This window comes from Triplophysa dalaica, chromosome 15 (assembly GCF_015846415.1).
Source record: "Triplophysa dalaica isolate WHDGS20190420 chromosome 15, ASM1584641v1, whole genome shotgun sequence".
NCBI classification, from domain to species: Eukaryota; Metazoa; Chordata; class Actinopteri; order Cypriniformes; family Nemacheilidae; genus Triplophysa; species Triplophysa dalaica.
In genome coordinates, this window is record NC_079556.1 from 18,925,416 (window position 1) to 18,949,266 (window position 23,851).

General features: G+C 36.2%; 1 protein-coding gene and 1 long non-coding RNA gene across 5 annotated transcripts in view; both read right to left on the reverse strand.

The window, feature by feature from the left end:
- Positions 1 to 23,851, reverse strand: part of LOC130436476 (peroxidasin) — a 50,122-nt gene that overhangs the window by 18,399 nt on the left and 7,872 nt on the right. The window contains exons 2-11 of one of the 3 annotated variants that reach the window (XM_056767131.1): positions 9,561 to 9,632; positions 9,247 to 9,318; positions 7,488 to 7,559; positions 6,523 to 6,594; positions 5,167 to 5,238; positions 4,640 to 4,809; positions 2,660 to 2,777; positions 1,372 to 1,541; positions 561 to 833; positions 348 to 464 (exon numbers count right to left, since the gene is read on the reverse strand). In XM_056767131.1, coding sequence (XP_056623109.1) covers positions 348 to 464; positions 561 to 833; positions 1,372 to 1,541; positions 2,660 to 2,777; positions 4,640 to 4,809; positions 5,167 to 5,238; positions 6,523 to 6,594; positions 7,488 to 7,559; positions 9,247 to 9,318; positions 9,561 to 9,632 — 1,208 coding nt within the window. Of the gene's footprint in view, positions 1 to 347; positions 465 to 560; positions 834 to 1,371; positions 1,542 to 1,634; positions 1,720 to 2,659; positions 2,778 to 4,639; positions 4,810 to 5,166; positions 5,239 to 6,482; positions 6,595 to 7,487; positions 7,560 to 9,246; positions 9,319 to 9,560; positions 9,633 to 23,851 lie in introns of those variants that run through there. The other 2 variants (XM_056767132.1, XM_056767133.1) reach the window with 2 other exon arrangements.
- On the reverse strand, positions 20,353 to 23,269 carry LOC130436479 (uncharacterized). 2 transcript variants are annotated; one of them, XR_008909089.1, is made up of 4 exons: positions 22,090 to 23,269; positions 21,044 to 21,214; positions 20,679 to 20,812; positions 20,353 to 20,488 (listed from the first exon to the last, which is right to left on the reverse strand). It is a non-coding gene; the product is annotated as an uncharacterized LOC130436479 (long non-coding RNA). The 2 variants fall into 2 exon arrangements; XR_008909088.1 differs by having other exon boundaries at positions 21,044 to 23,269.

Genomic DNA, 23,851 nt, shown 5'->3' on the forward strand with positions numbered 1-23,851 from the left:
AAAAATGTTTTGGGATAAATGACAGCATGTCACAGATATAGAGCATCCATTGTATTAAACTTGAAACATCACATTAATCTTCAATAAATAATAATACTAAAGAAAATAACAAATTCTTAGCTTCAGATACTGTGGTAGGCTAACTGAGACCAGTTTTACTGCACCTATGCATTGTTGATCTTTTGTTGCACAAATAGCTTCTACTGTTTTCCCCTACTTTGTAAGTCGCTTTGGATAAAAGCATCTGCTAAATGACAAAATGTAAACAACACCATATATATGAAAACTGAAGGATTCCTGAAGAACTGTTATTATTTAAATTGCCTACTGTTAAAAAGTAAACATACCGCCACGCGTCCACGCTATGACCGGCTGGGGGTAACCGCTGGCCTCACATGGAAAATCGACTGTGTGACCCTCCAACACTGACTGATCCTGAGGGGTCACCGTGAACTGTGGACGAGCTGGCGTGTGAGAGAGAAATTACAGGTACATTGCCAAACATTACCATAATATGATCTATCTGCACAAAGAATAAATGTTCAGAGTGAATCTCTTACCTTGTACTATAATATGCGCATTGGCACGGATAGTGTCAACGTTGTTGCTCGCGAAGCAGGTGTACTGTCCTCCATCAGCCTGATTGACACTCTGAATGAAAAGACCGCCGGAAGGTGTAATGTTGACGCGGGGGTCCACCGGCAGGGCCGTTTGGTCTCCTTTAGTCCAGGTTACCCGGGGCTGTGGCTGACCCGTCGCGCTGCACTCCAGGGTCACGCTCTCCCCCACCAGCACCTCAGTGTTCTGTGGCTGGATCACAAAACTGGGCCGAGCTGAATGGAGGAAGATCTACTGTCAGTTGTAAGGCCCCAAAACAGATTGCTGAGTGACAGACAGCCAGATTTGACATAGAACAGTCAAATTTGTGAACTATTTGTTAACGCCATAGCATGTTCCAGCCTTGGGGTGAATACTTTCGCATAATATTTCATATTGACGGACAGAAACCAAAAGGCTCAGATAGACAGAACTAAAATCTAGTAAATCTGTATAACTGTGTTATTAATGAAAAAAGGAATAGTTCTCTTCATACAGAAATTCACATTATAATAATTACTGCAATTTTTTTTAAATAAAAATAAAAAATATAATTAAGTCTCAGTGATTACCTCAACATAAATGAAAACAAAAAATAATCAAAAATATATATGTATGTTATATTTATAATATATTTTTAATCTAAAAATAAACATATATGGCAATATAAAAAAAATGGACATAACATTTTTTTTAAATGCCAATATTTTAAATATAAAAATAGTTTATTAAATATGAATAGAACATAAAAGACGGAAAATGAAAAAGACTCACAAGGTGACCTGAAGTATCGCAAGGTAACCTCAGAAGTCTTCACCTCCCCGGCAACATTTTTGGCCATGCACTGATATACGCCCTGGTCCGTCTCGCGTGTGTCCTGGATCATCAGAGTTCCATCTTCCAGAAGATTCAGACGTGTGTCATCCCTCATGTTCAAAGCATTGCTGACAAAAAAAGTTTAACATTTCTGGATAAAATAAACTAAATCTAACATAAAAAGGTTTACAAAAAATAACATTCAGTCATCTTTTACTCACCCTTATGTTGTTCCAAACACAACTTTCTTTTGCCCAAAGATATCTTGCAGATTGTCCAAAGTGTTTTTCATAATAAGAACTGGAGCTGTCAAGACCCAAAACAGCACAATAAACAGAATCAATATAGTAGTTCATATCACTGCAGTCCAAGTCTTCTGAAGCTATGTGATAGATTTTGCAAATGCACCGTTATATCTGCTACTGATATTATGGCGGACAATTTTTTATTTTATATAAATTTAACTCTATCTGCATATCAGATATTGCATGAAAAAGGAAGAAATAACAAACCGATAGTTTTATAATAATGGCCTGTTGAATGTTCAGTGATTTGCTGACATCAAACTTTGCAGACAATAAACTTGCTACCATACATTCGCTAATTCAAAACATCAAAGTTATAATCAGTGAGCCAGTGACAAACATTGGTAACAGCCAATAAAATTTTCCTAAAAATCGGTATCAGGCAAAAAATCCATTAGGTGTATACCTAATGCACAGCTAATGATATCACGCTTTGTAATAAAAACAGTTATTGTCAATACCGAAATATTGTGACACCTGTAGTGTGCAGCAGAACAGAATTAAGTATTTATTTGGATATCATTTTCCCTTCTGCTATGGCTTTTAAATATCATTTTTAATAAATTATGGTGCCACAATGCATTGTACCAGTGTTTCGTTAAAAATAACGACAAAAGAAAAAAATTCATCACTAGTAATTGCTGATATCCAATTCGTCTTCATCTGAAATTATAGCGAACAAGATTTGATCTATAAAACAAGACCACTATAAAAAAGTGAAGGGGTTAAATTTTGATTTGTTCTGCATATAAAGCTATCCTTCAGAAGACTTGGAGCACATCTTGGACTACTTTATTGGTGCATTTTTGGTACTTGACAGCCGCAGTCGCTTTTATGCACATGGGAAGGCTTTTTTTTCAGTCCAAAAGGTTTTGAACAACACTAGGGGTTTCATTTTTGAGTGCACTATTCCTATAAACAGAGAAAGAATGTAAGCATACTTGTTTCTGAGCCAGATGATCTGTGGCTTGGGGTTGCCCTCTGCCCTGCAGGTGAAGTAGACTGTATTCCCGGAGGTTACGTCAACATCCTGTGGCTCTGATGTGATCCGGGGCACTTCTGCTTCCACACGTGCAAGATGAAATCAAATAAACATGCAGCAGAATAAGTCTGTGAAAGCTTTAAGAATAACAGCATACTGAAAATAACATTTGACATGTCTCTCGTGCCTCACTTCCTCTGCTGAGATGCCTGCTTGTGTTGGTTGAGGGCCAGACACAGGGTGGTGTATGTGGTCACAACGGCTGTGTGTTAAACCCCAAATATTACCCACAGACACCACTGGGCACGTGGTAGATATGTTCCCGAACCGTCTGACGCAAATGTTGAACTGTTTTCAAACCTCTGGCTGCAAAATGTATCCCACCGACATAGACTGCTGTTTTAAGGAACAGATCTCCTTATTTTACATGAATGCATTTGAAAGATCTCAATAATCTGTTCTGGGTATGTTTACACAACATTATATTAAAACTGGAAATGCTATTTTTTTACATTTTTTAAAAATTTGTGTACAGATGACAGCGTTCTGAAAGCAATCCGCGTTCACAAGGATCTACTAAAACAGCTGTATTGCGCATGCCAGGCCAGTAGTTGGCGATGTCACTATGTAAAGAAACACTTTGTACATTTCCAAAAACTTGCACTTTAAAAATCAGGTTTTCTAAAGTTTGCATTTTTATGCCCACAAAACACTGCATATTAATGCTTAAAAATGTGAAGTTAACCATATAAAAATGTCTCATGCAAACGTGCCCTAAGACAAATAAGTTTAACTTTAGGTCATTATTTGCTACTAACTTTCCAATCTCATTCACTTTTGTGCATATTAAAGCTAAAGAAGTGTCCCAGACTCGCAGCAATTTGTTTCTGTTCTTGAAGTTTCTAAATCCTTGTCCCCATTTACACTGACAGTATAAAAAAGCACATCTGGTCATTCTGCTAAACATCTGTTATACAAAATAAATGAATAAATAATATGGATTCTAACTGACGTGAAATTTATTTTTGCTTTTGGCCTGCGATAAAGAGTACTGGTCAATTTATTGTGCACAGTTTTGCAAGCTGCGTAGTCGAATGTACTGCAGTGGTTTTAGGTGGGCTAGTGTTGCTTTCTTTTGTCTTGCTGTGTTTTGACAAGTGCCACAGGCATCCGTGTGCTGTGTTTTATGTATAGAGGGGGTGGGAGAGCAGCGTCGTTCTTGTGCAGGGCCATTGGGGCCGTCGGGGGGTTTATTACAGTCACAAGCCTGAGCAAGCCCATACAGCAAAACTTCTGCCGTGGTTTGTGGTGAACACTCTACTGATACTCTGAGGTCCCATAAGAGCTGGGAAGCCGTTCAATCTCAGACTTAAACATGTAGAAAATATCAAAGAGGTATTGTTTGGAGACTCATGTTTACAAAACCGTTTGTGTACTGAAACTCTTTTTTTCTTTCCTCGTCACTGGGAGTTGTTTTTTGCAACTCAAACCAATGTCATATGTTGCCGACTGTGTCTATTTCTGCATGAAAGATTCACATCAGGCATTGATTCAGATTTGCCGAACTGGAACTTTGCCCATATTATACGCTGAAACTGCGATTTTCTCTAAAGCACAATAGCCCCGTAGAGTTGACCCGTATTTGTTTCACAGATGCTTAGAACTAAATAAATCCCTATTGACCCGCAGCTCGGACAAATAGGATGCTAAGCATGTGAACAGCAACATCTGGGAAACCACTCCATCATTCAGTTCAGCATCTGTTAAATATTTTGTGATGACTACATGCACATCGATGTTCAGATGGGTACCTGTTGAGAACAGTGCTGTGAATGCGGCGACCGTGGTCTTCTAAATATTTACAACTATTTAGTGCACATACTGGTTTTGGTTTGTGTATGTTGGTGTGAGGTGTGTTTATGCGTGTCATTGAACTCACCGCAGTTGAGCTCTTGCGCAGTGAGAGTTGCGACCGAGCGTCCCTGTAAGCGGGTGGGAAAGTCGCAAGTCGCCGCGGCTTGAGCGTTACCGGACTCTGCGTACTGCTTCAACAGATCGGCCAACCACAGCAGTTCACAGTCACAGTTCAGAGTGTTTGAGTCCAGGCGCCTATAAACACCCGCAAACGCGAAACGAGCAAATGCGATCATCAGTTCTCTAATAATTCATGTAGTTTTAAGCATTCACGACTTGTGAGTAGACTATAACCCGGTTTCACAGACAAGGCTTGAGACTAGTCCTAGACTAAAATGAAAGTTTGAGCCGTCTTACCTAAAAACAATAACCCTGACATATCTTAAAATATAATTTGCATTGTTCACACCAGTAATATTTTTATCTAAGGCATTTTAATAAAAGCGACTTAAATATCTTATTTAAACTAAGGCATAGTCCTGGCTTAAGCTAAGCCTTGTCTGCGAAACCGGGCAAAAATCGAATTAACTTGAATTAAATTATGTTACTCACAGCCTCTTCATGGACTGCAAATTGGAAAAGGTTCCTAATGCAAGATGAGTCATTCTGTTGTTGTGCAAAAATCTGCAAAAGACATCAACACAGATTTAGATTTATCAATTAACAAACCAGGAACATTAAGTTTTTTGGCAAACACACAAACACATCAAATTCAGTAAAACAGTTTACAGTATAGCAAAAAAAATACATTTTAAAGTAAAATCCTAACTTTTTTGTCTCATAACACCAAAGTGTAATGTGTTGTTAATGATAATACAATGAATATATCCTACAATAATGATGAAATCAAAATCCCCTGAGATGTCTAACGAGTAAAATAATTATTTCAAGAAATGTAAGTGTTTAAAAAAAGAATGTATGTATATTTTTTGCAACATTTAAGACCAAACTACAAAACCTATTTTGGATGATGTCAAAATCATTTTGTAATAATGCCACAGATTACTGCTTAGATGGGGCTGAACAATAAATTAATATTATTTTGTGCCTATAAGATAAAACCTTGCATTATCAACTTTAAAATCAAGACCATTTTTACTTAATATTCTTAAAAATTACGGCCCTGAGATAGATCCTTGAGGGATACCCTCTAACAACCTCCATAGACCTTACTGAATACCTTCCAACTGTACACATTGGGTGAACCACAGCAGCAGTCATCCACACAATCACCTTTCTTACTGTCCTACCCATCTAAGCCTTTTTAACAAAATTACTTTATCTACAGCGTCATTGCCTTTTGATAAATTTCATGACTGATTCTGGCTACAGGAAAGGCGCCATTGAAGTTAGACAGCAGTTTCAACTGTGATGTTCCGCAAGCCTGTCTTTATGCAGAAGGTCCACAGGGATGTTATGATTTTCTACCAGGTCAGATAGTGTCACTTTCCCAGGGAGCACACAATCATCCACGACCACTCCAATTGACATTAGGAATGTTATCTTTCCTTGAACAACATCAACATTCCGTTCTCTTCCTTATCACCCACTGGGCTACTCTTAATAAAGAAATATTCAAATTCAAATACCCCGCGCGTTCCTGTCACTCCGGCACTGAGCACGTGTTTGGGCACAAGTGGCTGTTTATCTTTTAAAGACATCAGAATGTGTATGGGTGAGTTTCCGAAGGCATTCAGCTCCACGATCGGCAAAGATTCAGAACGAAGGCCAAGAGGAAAGAGAGAGGCCGAGAACACATTCTACGAATGGGCTTCTCCCTCATTGCACTACACAGACTTCTGATAAATGTTATTTTGCATGGTCACTTGAGGATGTGTAAAGACACCTATAATACTTGCGTGACTAACATTTTGGAGAATTGAGTTTTGAGACACATGCGAGACTCACAAACGCTCAAGCTTTGGTAGATGAGAGAAAGATTCTGGCTCCAATGACTCAATGTTGTTGAAGTGCAGGTATCTGTGAAAAAAGACACAAGTCATTTGTACTGTGTTTTACTTGGCATTTTTTATGCTCTGTTTTCTAAGCAGGTGGTTTTAAAAGGCATCATTTGTTGCAATTATTTCGGATTTGTGTTTTGATTCTAGGATTTGCTTTTTAACCTTTGATCAAATCTGCAGAAAAAGAATTAAGGGCTGATTGAGTTGAGAATACGAAAGGTGGTTGTAAAAAAGTGTTTCATTTTTTCCTGGCATATGTCTTGCACATAACTCGAGCAACAAAACCGCAGATACCTTCTAATCTATACACAAAATTCAACAGAAATAAAACATATCATTAGCATCTGAATTCTAGCAAGCTGAATTCAAAAGCTTATAAAGACTTATTTATAAGATAGAAACTTATAAACAATCTTTCAAAATCTGAGATTATAGCTAACATTATTCCTATTGTTATTAAGATAGATTTTTTATTTATGACTACATATTTTGAATGAAAGCAATGAGTTTTTTTTATTGGCATAATGCTTGAATGTGTTTTTTGTTAATGGAAACATAATGGAAATAACATTATGATTAATATCTGTACAAAGCATTCTAATGTAATATTTTTCTGGCAGCTATAACAGAAATATTGACTTAAACATGAAAACAACAAATCTGGACTTTCAGACTGGTGTGACTATTTTGTTGTGCAGAACAAAAAAATATATAGAAAAATATCTTCTCTCATTCAATAAAAGTGAATAAGGTTTAGTAATTCAATGGAGAAAGCTGCTTAAACACTGTACTTAATTCATCATTTCTATTCCTCACTAAACAGAAAACACTGTCAATATTCACAATTCTTTTGAGGTGAACTGTCACTTTAAGAACCAGACAAAAGAAGCCGAAGGGAAAGATTTCACTTACAGTTGTTCTAGAGACACGAGTCCCTTAAAGGCTTCACGGTCTATAGACTGGATTTCGTTCTTGTACAAATAGCTGAAAGAAATAACATTTTAGTACACATTGGGTAACAAACAGTTTGTTATAATTGCACCACATGTACTGGCATTTAAAAAAATGGATATAAGGAGTAAACGATAGAGTAACTGTCTGGATGATGTTAACTGTAAAAATCTTTAACGCTTGTGTTTGATGATGGCACAGAAGGGACAGCCTGTGGGAAACAGGAAGTGAAGTCTGTGGTTTTCCTGTCTGGGGACAGTGGCTGGGGAGAACGAACGCACGGCCTCAAAAACCAGATGATCTCATGACCTCAAGTGCCGCGATCTTGAGTACCATGACACCATCCCACAGGACATGCAATAAAATTCACAATATACACTGCAAAAATGATGCGTCTTCCCATGAATAGCACAACAATAATGTTTTAACGTAATAATTACTGTACCACAACTGGAGACGTCTACTACATCAAAAATGATAAAGGAAATTGAGCAAATATTGTCTTTTAAATACACAAGAGTATGGATGTTCGCTAGACCAAACCAGATGTGAGACATTTGCTGTTTTCACCATAACTACAGTTTAAGACTCACTTATTGGGCTGTGACCAACAAAGACAAGAACTGTGCTTACGTCTCTGCTCACAGACAAACTATTCCTGCTACATCTGATCTCTGAGGTTTTGGGTCAAGTCTGTCAGACAGATAATTTCACATGTCTGAGAGCGTCTCTAGAAGATCGCACCTGTTTCTCTTAAAACAATGCCAGTCATAGACACTGAATCATTCAGAAGTGTTGGGGGCATCACTTTGTTGCAATAAAGTTCACAAATCTACACTAAAGTTTTTCAAATGCTTTTCTTTTGACCTTACAAACCTTTTGTTTGCTTAAATGACTGAAAAACACAATTGTTTGATCTCTGTTTTCTATTTAAAAGGCATTCCACAGTGAGACCTCAAGAAGCTGCTTGATAAACTGACAAGAAAACAATTCTGTAAATTCTACACAAAGACTGACTACACTAAAGACAATGAAGATGATCCAACAGTGGCGTAACGTCTGGGAATGCAGGTGCATATGGGCCTGGGGGATCACCAACAGATGATGGGCTACTCCTCCAGAATGCAGTCGCGAACGGATGTAGTTGGACCCCCCTGGAACGTGTTTGGAGATGTAGCCTATTAAATTGTTTTGCGTTAATATAATTGATGTAATTAATATACAATAAAAATGTATATAAATTGTTATATTTTAGCCAATAGCCAGACTGGAAACCAAACACAGACCGGAAATTAACTTCAAGACAGGAACTTGTGACAGTCTATAGTTTTGATATAATTGTGTTATTCCATAGTTTTTATAAGTTTACTGCTATACAAAAATGTGGAAAATAAAACTGGGAATGAGAGAAATGCTAATATTGATGCTAATTATTTTGATGATAATATTGGGAATGAACCTATCATTTTGAATAGTGGAGTATATAGCACTGATAACAGTGCACATTAAAATATAAACTACACAGTATGCTTTCAGACTATTACAGATAAAGCAGCAATACTCTTGAATCGACTGTACTTAGGTGTACTTGCTTTAACTCCAGTGCCCAAGGACATGGGATACATAAATGCATCTGAAATGAAAATGCATCATTGTTTATAACACATTGTCTTTAACATAAGCTCTTTCAGCAGGATGAAACAGATGTAGGAGAACTTACAGATATTTGAGGTTCTCCAAATCTTCAAAGGCTCCTCTTGGGATTCTTCTGATGTGATTGTTATTTAAAAGGCTTAAAAAAGCAATATATTAGACATCAAAACATATGGATACACATTCTATCCCTGTCAAACAAACTACAGAGTGCCATAAAAATGTTTTATGATTAAAAGATAATATAGATCAAAACCATTACAGTTGGAATATATTTGCAATCCTGACGTTGTTGCGTAATTTAAAACACATGTTAGCACTAATATAAACTATTCAGAAACAATAAATGATATGACAGAGTTTGACATGTTTGTCACTTACAGTGTATTGAGGTTCTTTAATCGTTTGAAGGATCCCGGCTGAAAATCCTTGATTTTGTTGAATCTCAGGTCTCTGAAATTATAGAAAAAATATTTTTATCAAACAATTTGTATGATATTGCTGTGGCCTCACATGTGTCGTAACTTTGTCTTGCAACTTTTTTGAGCATTAATTATATGCTTATAATAATTAATTGAATACATCTTTAGACTATTGAATCACTTAGCCAGGCATATAAAAAAATAAATAAAGAGAAAGCGTTACGGCCCGCATTTTCCGTGCGGTTTTTGACGCAAAATGTGTATCGCCCCTAAAGAAACACAAATTGCCTACGTACCCTGTGTCCTGTTTTATGCTAAATGCTCTTTTTATACACTTTGTTGGCGTGTATATAGTTTGTGTGTAAATACTATGTCTCCGCTGGTCGTAGTGGTGCAGTAAATCTACTTTTGCTGGAGAAATGATACTTAGTATGTTCATGCAGCACAAACATGAAGCATGGAGGCTCACCATTGTTGTTTTGGGAATACTCGCACATGCCAACAGACATAATGTGTAAAACGCATGCTATGACATCATACATACAGACATCAACGCTGCCAAGAGTTTACACAGAGACGATATTGCCGTCACTTTCAAAAGCTTTGAAATGAACAGCTGAAATGCATAAAAAGTTTTAGTTTTTAGTTGAAAAAGGTCTCTTGTAAACGGCCTCATAGTTTGAAGGCCGAGGATTAGTTTTATTATTAACAGCGATCACAACATTCATTTGGCTGGCAATAACCATAAAAAAAACAATTGCTCTGTAAACAGGGCATGTGCCAGCTGGCCTTTTAACAGCTACATCTGCAGAATTTTCAGCGAGATTCTGAGGGCCACCACAAGAACTTCAAAAGCAGCAATTTCGCTCGTGAGAACTGACTCTTTGAAGTGCACAGATACCTACCGGTCTTAGTTATCACGTCTGGCTTAAAGAATGCACTTTAAAGGGATACTCCACCCAAAAGTGAAAATTCTGTCATGATATACTCACCTTCAAGTTGTTCCAAACATGTATACATTTCTTTGTTCTGTTGAACACAAAGAAAGATACTTGGGAAATTGTTAGCAACTGACATTTCTGGGGCATCACTGTCTACCATAGTAGGAAAAATTACGATGGTAGTCAAAAATGGCCCAGATCTGTTTGCTTTCCTTAAATCTTAAAATATCTCATTTTGTATCAAAATGATGCAATAATTTGGTAGTCAATGATGTCCCAGAAATGTCAGTTGCTATCATTTTTCCAAATGTTTTTCTTTGTGTTCAGAACAAAAACAAAATGTTACAGGTTTGGAGGGAAACTAGTAAATGATGACAGAATTTTAAGTATCAGTATCCCTTTAATATATGCAATAATCCTTTAACCTAATGTTGCTTTAGACATTCATAGAAGTCTTAAAGTTGTCTGTGTATAGACTAACAACGAAAGTAATTAAATGAAAAACTGAAAGGCATTACAGGCTCTATCATGGAATGCTTGTAAAAAAATCCAGTGGTAGGCAAAGTATAGAAATCATATACTAGATATTATATAAGATGTACATGTTTACAGTTATGTAATGTACAGTATAGACCAAAAGTAACAGAACATTATTCCAGACAGTTTTTTAATGAATGTAAATTGTCCTTTTAATGTACTTAAGTATTAAAATATAATTTAGTATGACTTTCAAACCCACAGGTTCTATTAAAAGAAGGAGCACATTTAAATCTGATTTTCTATGAGGTCTAGGAAAGGATGTCAAAAGACTCTGAAGTAACAAATAATGAGACTACATGTTTTATGAAATGTACATACTTTTTTTGTAGTAAAAAGTATGCTTTAGAATGTAGTGAGGTAAAAATAAAAACCCCTCAAAATATAAATATTTGATCAATGTGACAGTAAAAACTGGACAAATGTCTTTACACAAAGCTTTCATATGGCTAACACAGAACTAGAATCTTACACAACTTGCATAGACTACTATTATGATGCTTTATTTTTATTTAAAAAATATCAAGATTTCCTTTTTGGAGCTTGCGTTCATTTTATTTTGTTTAACTATATAGAAAACATGCAAAACATATACTCTTGTGCTTCACATAGGAAAAAGAAAAAAAAATCCTTTAATAGATCCAAGGCGTTGGCCTGTAGTCAACTCGATTTATGAGCTGTATAACGTTTTAAGACCTACTAATCCAATTTTACAGATAATAACAAAAATATTTTGAAAAAAACTTTGACGTGATTATGTGATCTGTTTCAGATCTGAAACCAGTCTTCTGCTCGATGCAATGAAGAATATAAAGATCTATACAGTATATATATACTTTAAACACTAGTCCGACTGGAAGATGTAAAAGCATCTAAACAACAAAAGTAAGATCTCTAATCTAACAGTTCAAAGCAGACTAAAGGAGGTTCTGAAACAGCAACCTTGTGTTGTGCTCCATCACATCTGCAGGTGTGTAACTCCATCCATCACAAGTCTTCTGAGGTCACATCACAAATATTTTGAAATGCTGGGAATTTTTCAGTAAGCAGTCAACCGAAGAAACCTTTTGGATCAGACATCAAACACCTTCATAGGTGCAATTCACTCTGACTTTATACCAAAACATACCTCTTAGTCTTAGACTATCTACTAGCAGTAACATCTGGGCTGCATGTTATAAAGCTACATGGAATTACCACAGTGGTTCTCAACCTTTTTTGAGTACTGGACCCCATCATGTCTCAAACAATCCTGATGACCCCCAACCCCTGCGCTCACACTCCATCCCATTATCTTTTCCCAGAACAACAACATATTTCCACTTAATTCGGAAAGTAAGAAGACAAGTGGGGGTCAAATTTCATATTTGTTAAGTCAATAAATGTAAGCCTAACTAATTAAAGGTGACCATTTAATGGTTTCAGTTGTATTAAAATTACACAATAATCACAATGATGTGGCCAAACATCTAATTCAGTATCTCCAACAGTATAAACACATTTTACTGAAGTTTATTCTTTTGACATTGAAGGACCGCAATCCCAGAAAATGCTATTTTAAATACTTATCTACAAGAAATTAAGTTGCAAGTGTGTGTTTAGAAACACCCTGTGCTAAATCAAATCCATCTATTCTTCTTTTTGTAATCACCTTAAAACCACAACAGTGACACAATACAGGCTGTTGGTGATCCCCTAACAATCTGATGTCACATTGATTTACGCTTGCCCTTGACCACTCACAGACCCGCTGCGACCTCGGGGGCGGTGTTATTAACGACGGAAAGTCACGGGCAGGATGCAGAGAACTCTGCGTCCGGGCAAGAAGCACTTTTTTCGGATCGACAAACCAACATCCGTATCTCTTCGATTTTCATTTGTTCTTTTTTTATTACTCCTTAAATGTGGGTAGGTTTCTTCAAAAATGCATCACTTTGATTAAACAGCTGAGATAATTAACGTTTTTGTCAAAGATTCCGCCCTGATTACACTCAAAACAATCATTAAAAGCCGATAAGAAATTTACGTTCTAGGTTCTGGGATTCCTTACTTTTTCCCAAAGGTGTGTAACAGCGCCACCTGCTGTATAACAGTACAAACACTGATTGCTGTAATAACTCGTCTTTGGCAGGGAACCGTTTTTTTTTTTAATGACGAGATAACTCGTCAATGGCGGTGAAAGAGTTAAATCGCCTTTCCTAAATAATATTTAGCACGTTAGTGGCTGTTTTTTACATGAGACTTTGCATTGGTCCAAAGACATGTGTTATGTCGTTATGTTAGTTGTAAAGAGCATAGCGCCCCTTGGTTCAGAAGACTTGTGACAGACATAATTTCTATAAAGCTTATTCATTACAAATAAAGAAAGTTATAGCAGTGTCTTTCTCGGTGAGTTCAACATTTTCTCGAATGTCCTTAGTGCCACAATACTTATATATACTTAGCGGATAGAGAGTTACGCAGTGAGGTTAAACAATGAGGTTACGCAGAAATTGCTACTCACAACATAATTACACCTGGCTGCTGTTCTTTACATACCTGTCTGTCATATACAAGTACTCTGACAGCGTGTTTTTGCCTATATCCGTGTTTATGTCCGTTAGTAATATGCATGCGCATGATTAATCATCAATGGCCAACATTTCATACAGAAAATGTTGTTCTATCTATGTTTTTGTCTGGTCCATTTAATTCATATTTATGAACAAGGCATTAAGGTGATTTTTGTTTGTCTTGATGTCATCCAAAGCACATGTGTAAGCGCTCCACCTCATATTATGCATACGGGGAGGGGAGCAGAAGCTCATTTGCATTTAAAGAGACACACAAAAACGGCGCTTTTTCCATTGCTGCCACAAATGGCCATGTTCAACATATCGTAATGAAAGATATGAGCTGAAACTTTACAGAGACATTCTAGGGATACCACTGACTATTTTTACATTGCAGAAAACACCTGGATTTGCGGCCATTTATTTTGTCATCAAGGACTTACACCAACCATAACTGATGAGTTACCGTTATAAGTAACGATTATAAATGTATACATATAATATATGGACATTGAACTCTGATGTGCAATACCTGTGAGTTACCCAACTTGCCCAGACGTGCACCTGACATGACACATTGCTTACATCCGATCTGACGTGAAACCGCTCAGAATAAGAGGTCAATCGGTCAGGTGTCGGAAACAGATAAGTGATCCAACAAAGATTGCTGTTTGCACAAGTACACTTTCACACACTAGAAGGCCTCAGTTACATTTCTGAGTTCTGATCGATCCGCGTGTTGAATTGATGAGGTGAAACTGATGCCATTACTGTTTATTGCTAAGAGCTTAAGCTCATGAATATGGTAATGCGTGGTGCTTCATTGAAAATAGCCTTGTTCGACTTTATGCGGCGGTGTGCATATCCACATATGATATATAAGTACTGCAAAACCAATTCAAAAGCAAACAGAGCAGTCGACTCTCTCTCTCGCGCGCGCGGTGCTGCCAGCAACTCTAAAGGACGCCGCACGACGGGTCAGAAATGCGCAATAGGCTATTCAAAATAGGACTTGGTTTACATGAACCTTCCTTGCAAAGTGATTGAACATAATTTATGAACCACAAGTAACCAGTCAATTTGGCCTGTGGTACAAAACTTTAGACCCCTGCATCACTGGTGCTATGTGCAAAAAAAGTTAGTTGTGTCGTTGTGCTCGATTCTGTGTAGTTATGGCGCACGCTATGATTGGCCAGTTAACCAGTGCATAGTGATTGGTCGAATACTGCAAGTGTTTCACAGAAATGTAACACCTCTTACCATATTTGGAACATGAGGTTCCAAAGCAATTGTACTGACAGGTACGCCAACCTTATTTCCGTATACATTTGGGCGGTCTTAGTCAAATCATACCTAAACTGACGTAGATTTGTGGGGGCGTTTCAGGCAGGTCTGGGTGACCATTCGCTTTTAGATAGAATGCATCTTTTGTTCCGACACTTTAATGTTTGCAATTTTACATGTCTAATACATGCATTGGCAATGTTTAACACACCAAATATAAAGAAAAACACGTATTCGCGACATATGACTCCTTTAAACATGCCATCTGGATGTTCTACATGTCTGAGTGAATGAACAGCACGGATTAACATACTACACGCATGATTCTCATGGATTTGTCCGCGTCTGCACTGTATGAGAAGCTAACAGATACGACCTGCCAAAATAAAAGGCTGGTTAACTAAAGTAATTTTATGTGGACAAATATATTACTAATCAATAGAAAAAAATTCAAACAGAATTTTGACAATTTAAAACTTATTTTGGTAATCTAAAGTGGTTTACCTCAGAAATTATTATTTCAATTAATCTTTCTCATTTATATATTTGTATTATAGTGCATTTTGAATGTAATATGGAAATGGAATGCACTAAATGGGTTTAGATTTCACAGATAGTAATGTATGTAATTTCAGCAATAAATATGTAATTTTTTCTAAAAATGAAGCAAATTAGTTGTTTATTTCTCTTGTATATTTATTATTGCTCTTTAATAAAGACAAATCCGAATACTTGATTAATCGATGGAATAATTGGTAGAATAGCTACAGCCCTAAACCAAACAACCCTGTGGGCCCCTGTTAACTACTGGAATTGTATGAACACAAAACCACTGAGATGTTTCTCAAAATCTTTTGTGCTCTAAAGATGAAAGAGTCATGCATTTTTATTTGTAAGGTGAATTATCCCTTTAATGTTTGTTTTATTTCAAGCAATAAAAATTGCATTTAGCTCCCACATAAATACTGCACGAAAAAGGGAGTATGTGAAATATTGTTGGAAAATGTTATTTTGCTATCCAGACACTGTCAAGATAATCTTCCTTATTGTTGAACCGACACAGGGATCAGAGAAACTCACTGTACTTTTATCTGCACATCTGTTCTTCAGAATGCTAACGCCTGTGTTTGACAGCATCATGGTCAAGGGATGCCCAACCACAAACACAGCTCGTGTCTATAGCAGAAACATGCACAGACATGGACTGAGGAGATTTCAACAGATTCTCCACACTGCCTCAGGCAACACATTTAGATCTACCAAACCACACGCCTTGTTCAACAAAGAACATCAATCACATACATGTCCTTCCAGTCTGAGAATGACATGGACTTTAATTTGCCTCCATCTTGATAAATCTGAGAGTATGTATATTGAAGCAAAGGACTGACGAAAAATATGTTCTGACGAAATGCTCAGAAAATGTAAGGTCTAAAAGTGAACATTAAACACTTTTCATATTCCTACTTATTTACTAACTGTTAGACTGTTAGACTCATGATATTGTGCCTCAGCTCATAAAGCAGTAATAGAGGGCATTGTTTATTCATTGTATGAATGTAAGATAAGAGTGCACCAGAGTCTAGGTAATAATTACATCATGAGTAATGTTAACTGTCAGGGGGAGAACACAATAGAGGCAAGCCCTCATACTATCACTCTATCAAATGGGTTGTCACTCATTGGCCCTGTTTATACTCCACACAACAGGTCAAATCAAATCAGCCATTCAGAAAACAGAGCCCAGACTTAATCAGAAAAAGGCCAGGGTGGCAGACAGCCCGTAGGTCAAAACTCTGACATCAAATCTATTTATGCAGGTTTGAAACAGACAGCATTTAACTTTGCAGTAACATTAGATTCTAAAAGTCATATTTGTCTATTGGGTACGTTCTTAAATGTGTTATTGTCATAATACTGTCACTTAACTGTGCTCTGCAATCACCACACAATACAATTTACAAGTCTGTGTAAAATACTACAAACACCACAGTAAATTCCAAAATATGTGTAAAATTACTGCAAGCAACAATGAAGTCTATAGTAGGGCTGTCACAACTATTACATAATCGTCTCATTGCAATTATTTCAGATAATCGCGTTTATTGTAAATCCATAGAAAAGAAGGGTTATCTGAGGTATTTTATGTCCAACATCCTTGATCTGCACTCACTGTTATGTTCAAATAACATTTCTTCATCATTTGAGTTGTATCAAATTTGTATTTTTTGTGTTTGAGTTTTATTTAAGTGATTCCACTTTTTTTTCTGTTAAGGTCACTCTTTAGGGAATGTTAGTTATTTATAGAATTATCAAATTTCTTAATGTATCTATATTTTATAAATTAATTGTAATTAATTTTTATAATTGTGAAAGCCTTTAAACATACAATTAATCCCAATAATCGCATAGACAGTTAATCGTCAGACAAATTTTATAATCTATGAATTATGCAAACACAACAACATACATTCTACAAATTTACTTTACTTTTATTTTAATTTATTTATAGATCTGATTTAGAAATTAAAATGATAGTCTGTGTTGCACCGTGTATTGTGGACTTTTATGTTACTTCCTGTCCTGTCATATTTTGTAGTCCTCTGTAGTTCTGTTTTTTATTGTTTCTTTTTCGATTGTCTTCCCAGGTGTTTCTTGTCTGGTGTCAGTCGTTGTTGCACTATGTCGTTGGATTATCTTATGTTTTAGTTTTGGTCTTATTAAATCTTGTACTGCATGTGGATCCGCTTCCTGCCTGGTTACTCTGACTAGTTGTTACAGAAATACAGCAAACACCACAAAATGCATTCTACAGATCTGTATTAAATACTGCAAACAACACAAGGCATTTTATAAATGTTTTGTTTATAAATGATACAAAAAATCACACAATTCATTCCTTAGAGAACTTTGGAAAACATAAGCAACGCTGAACCATTGCTGGTAAAGAGGAACTTCCTGTATTAGTTTTTAAACACTACACAATTGTTAGAACAAAATACAACCAGCAGAACATTAACCGAACAACAATTTCCTTGAAGCATGTCTGTATAATGCATTTTAAAAGTAGTTTTAAATTATTGTAATGCACCTTTTAATGCATTGTAATGTCTTATAAATAATTGTTATTACAGTTAATAACACTTTTCATTGTTACACCGCACATTTTAAATTGGTTATAATTCTTTACAACTACATATAATGCATTGCAACACACATTATGAAGAATTATAATGCATTTTACATACATGCTTCAAGGAAAGTGTTACCAATATTTTTTATATTTAATTAGGCTTATACAGTATATGTAAGATCTAAAAATAAATGAAATAAAAATTAAACCTGAAGTGCTTCTGGACAGGTGTTTACATCTGGCGAAACGGTGTGTGTAAAATTACCACCATCTATTCCATAGATCTGATTTTAAAATACAACAAACACCACACAATGCATTCTACAGATCTGTGTAAAAATACTGCAAATAACACACAAGGCATTCTTTAGATCTACTGTATGTAAAATGAATGCAAACACAACAATACACTATTTAGATCTGATTAATACTGACAATGCAAAACGAACACCTCACAAAGCATTATATAGTTCTGTGTAAAATAGTTTCACAGAAACATATTGAAAATTACTGCAATAAACACAGTGCATTCTAGATGTTAATAAGTAATGCAAACACAACACATTATATAGACCTGCTGTGAGTAAAATTACAGAAGACACCCAAATGCATTCTTCAATTCATGTAAAACTACTGCAAACGCCACATCATTTTTTATCACGTCTGATGCAAGAAGAAATACAAAGGCATTCTATGAAGGAAAAATTACATCCATTAACTATGATCTATTTCAGACGTGTCCAATAATTCTCTCGAGTACAGCATCACATTTCAGTGTTCAGCAGGGTCAAATTGTACACTTCACATCAGATAAGAGAGATGAACCGCTTCCAGGTAAATGATGACGAGCATTATCTTTTCTGTCGGAATACAGATCACAGCTAACAAAAACCTCTGTGAAGAAAGAGCCTAATGTTCATACCAAAACACTCCATAAAACAATGGTTTTACAATGGAAATCTTTGATCTAGCTTTGAAGTGCATATGAACATATTACCCGAAGGTAAACACTCAGTACCATGGTATATAAATGTACCACGGTATTACCTTTTTATACTACTGTTACTATAACTGTTGCCACAGAGTGTTTTTGACAATGCAGATTGTGTTCTGTGGACACAATGCGGACAAACAGAAATGTGAGCTGATGCTGGTCAACAGGATGTTGTCTGGGTCCTTGCAGGCTCACATCCAGTCGAATGATATCACACAGGAAATTCCCTACTTCACGTGTGTGAAAGAGCAAGGGGAAGCTGATAGATTTATATATTTACATTTAGCAAACGCATTTATCCAAAGCGACTTAAAAATGAGGCTCATTTGAAGTGACTTTTAAGGAGATTGTTTGAAACTAATAGATAGCGCAAAAAGATGTCGGACATTACCTGCACACATTTCATTCAAACTGAGTCATATGTCTGTGTTTTGTTGGCAATCGCCGCATACGTGCATAATGTTAACAACACGAAGGGATATTGCGATGATGTATTGTGTTCCCGTGTTGAAGTTTCATCCTTCCTGCATGGCCCGCTTCCAGCAGCTCGTCTTTTTCTGAAATAATCTGACAGCTGTATCTCTGTTTTATAAATTTGATCAAATTTAAGACTCTTTGAAGATACGAAGTATGTAATATTACTGTATAGGTTCTCTAGATTAATATGAGATTGGCAGAAACTACGCGTGTTCTTTACACGCGTAGTGTGTCTTCTGCCCATCTTTAAAAAGAAAATGACCCACAAAAACAATCTGAAAATATTTAATGAAAAAAATAGTCAAGATAATTTTTTATTTGGCTGGAACTTTAAATAAACCTTATTGGGTGGGATCATGTACCTAAAGAACAACATTTTTCAAATGTATTTTCTGTGGTATCCTTGTGAATAACAAACAGAGGTTACCTAGACAAGTTAAAAGGTTTTATGTTACTTCACATACACTGTAAAAAAAATCCTGTAAAATTTACAGTAAACTACTGGCAGCAGGGTTGCCAGCCAGTTACTGTAAATTGTACAGCTACAGTACTGTAATTTAATTTACAGCCATTTACTGTAATTGCAGAATACAGGAAAAACTGTAATTTTGAATAGCAACAGTATAATGCTGTATTTTTTACAGCAAATTGCTTGATTTTAATATACTTTATTTAGAAGAAATACATAATCACTGTATATCCAGTATGTTTTGCATACTGGATATACAGTGTTTATTTTTTTTAATTGATACAAAAATACATTACAGACAAATTGTGTACGTTGTTGTACATGAAATAATTTTATTCAGTAACAACTTCATAGTATCCAACATGGCTCTTTAAACATTCCTGTTTAAACAACACGTTAACCAACATTACCATCATGAAACAACATTGCAAAACAAGGCCCAAGTGAGTCTGTAAAACGGTCACCATCTTGATCCATCAGAGCACAACAAGTAGCTGGAACTATGGAAACGAAACAAGAGAATAATGTTAGATATTCAATTTATAGTCAGAGAAAAACAGAGGACAACATTTACAGTCAGAGAATAATAAATGATGTAATTCAATGATGAGATCTGTGTGTGTGTGTGTGTGCGTGTGTGTGTGTGTGTGTGTGTGTGTGTGTGTCTGTGTGTGTGTGTGTGCTTCTTACTTTTCATCGATTACACTGAATATTCATCATTGTGTTTAGAAGAGCGGCGACATGTGGGTTCACTGCAACCTGTTTCTTCTGTATCCTGGCATTTTAGATGACGCTTCTTCTTGTTCCACTCTCTGGATTAATATCTACAAAGAGTCAGGAAAAACTAAATGTTATATATTAAATGTACAAAATATATTATATTAAAACACATGAATTAAATCATCAGCTTGCTAGTGTTAAATAGGGGAGACTTCTAAATAATTTGCCCAAAAAAAATGCATCTCTCGTTGAGAAATATTGTTTTAAAGGTCTTAACAGGTATATAACATTAACATATCTATAAAAAGCAGGTAAGGAAGTTGTTCAATTAATACCTTTCATTGGACTCAAAGATACACGCTTGCCCCATCCTGGTACTCAAGCCTGAATATGTAACATGCTATGAACAGAGTGGTAAGGCCAGACATGAAGCTGTGCTGAGCACCGTCACACACAACCTAACCTTCAGTAGTCAGTATCCAGTGGCCTGCATGGCAAAGTGTGTCCTAAAACAAACAATACCACATGTGACAATAGTTATAGTTAATAGTGACTAAATTATCTTTAAGCATTTTACATTTAAACTACATTTTAGTATAAGTGACTCTACAAACAAACTCTAAGCAAATTACACAGAGTAACTTACACTTAAAACCGTACTTATACAGAAATGTAATCCAACTAACGTTAGGGATGTCACGGTCAAGAAATTGTCACACTAGTATTTTGTAACGGGTCTCACTCCCACCCTCCAACGGTCCTATTTGGGAGACAGGCCTGCTATACAATGAGGGTGTCGCTAACGTCTTTTGCTCAAGCTCTCAGCTGGCCTCCGATACATAAACTGTATATCTAGATGGTTACGTACATTAATCACTTTACCGGGCTATCCTCCGTGAACATCGACTTACCTCAAGCTATGGTGACTCATTTTAATTTGGGCGCTCGATTTAACGGATGACTGCATTTGCAAATTTGAATTACACCACAAAATAATCACGAGCGAGTGTGGTATCACAACTGTCGAAGCATGTAACTTTTACCGAGTCTACGGCGGGCGCGATGTTCAACATTAAAAAAACAACCGTCAACTTACTAATACAATGAACTGTAGCTCGTCACATACCGCCTTCACTCCTGGTGTGAACAAAAACTCTAAATAACATGAACAACTTCTGTCCTCAGGTGCTATAGCGACGGAGAATGTTTGAAATCTTACCGCGACGGCGCTGCTGAAACCCCGCAAGACTCATTCGGTCCCCGCGGATAGAGGTTGAATCCGGGGTTAGCAATATGAACCGCGAATTTAGATACCTCTATATAAAGTTACCAGTATGATAGTTACCAAATATGGAAAAAAAATACGTAATAAGTTACTTACCACAGGTGTGAATCATTCATTTTGAGCACTACCCCAATCTCGACTGTTGAAGATCATCCCGCCATTGTAGATTTGAAATTTACAGCAATATTCTGTACATTGAGTTAATCCGTCACGTGACCCCAGAATGCATTGCACTTTACAGCAATATTCTGTATTATTTAAAATACAGTCAGCTTCTGTAAAATAACGCTGTAGTTTTTACAGCAATTCGTTACAGTGTAGAGTCAGTTATAAACCTTAGTTTTTAAAAGAATATTTTGAATGACATTTTATTTGATTTCAATTAACATAAATAAATATATATAGTAAACTATAATAACATTGCTTACTCTATAGTCCTTGGAAATATATACAGTTTTTACAGTTTACTGCTTGGCCCTGTGTGGTTTGATGGTACGTGGAGTGCTCTAAAAGTACAACAAATTATTTCCAGAGGTAAATGTCACAACGTCTCAAACGCTGTTGATTAAACTTTTATTAAAACCAGAACATTCCTTTAACATAAAGTCAGTCGAATGGCACACTAACAGATGGCCATCAACAGTTTACATGTGTCATGTACAAACCATTCGATGAAAAAAATTGTAGTCAAACAAAAACATAAAACAGTCCACCACTGTATCGACTGGGAAATTGCTGATTGGCCTTCACAAGACTGAGATTTCTTCCCCTTCCCCTTGTGCTCGCTGATATTGTTATGGGTTTATTTATGTTGTAGTATGTCACACAAGAGGCTTGAGCTGTTTAATGTTTGAATAGTGTAGCAAACTCTCTTCGCTGGCACAGGAATAAAGCATCGGGAGAGTTCTTCTAATAACTATATGGCCTCCTCTGTGCAAATTAGCAAAGCTTTAGGGATTTTACTGGCTTTACATTGAACAATGACCCAAAGGATGAACAACTGACAAACCCAGACAGAAGCAAATTCCACACAATGGAGTTTTTCCCTTCTTCACCAACTCACACATTCAATGAGAACAATCAACTCATGAACAAACACTGTTAGAAGAAGCGGGAGATGGGTTGTTCAGTTTATTGATAAAAATCTTTATCGACTCCTTTACCTTATGAAATAATGAAATGCTAATACTACATTTAAGCAGGTATGTTGGTACACTACTGTTATTTTGAAAGGTAACAATAATAATGCTTTATCTTTGAGAATCAACATAAAATGTCACAGATGTAAACTTTACTAGTTTTGACATACATTTGACATACTTTGAAATATAGCTCTAAAACAACCTTAATCCCAAACTTTCCACATGTTAAAACCTTTTTGATGCTGTAAACTTCTTCTACCCAGGAAAAATGTTGAATTCTGAACATTATATTTTGCATGGAAGATTCTGATAAATTGTATGACCTTACATTTGAGAAGTGAAGTTAAGTCACTTCGGTTAAAGCGAGACGTCAGCGATGAATCAATATTTCCCCATGTTTTACTCACCCTCAAGGCATTGAATCTGACTTTCTTCTTGAAAAATAATGCAGTCGGAGTTATAATATCACGTATCAATTTAATCCCAAGCGATAGAATGGGAGTAAATTGGGGGCAATTTTTTGAAGCTCCAAAAAGTGCATCCATCGATCAAAGAACGGCTCAACACTAATGTGTTCAAAGTCCCGGTACTTTGGGTCCAAGTTGGTACCTAAAAATAAAAAAGTTGGACAAACCTTATTTTCATTAGAACCTGTAGCACAGATGTACCGGGTCAACCGGGTATTGATGCTCTGTCTGACAGGTTGTCAAATATCG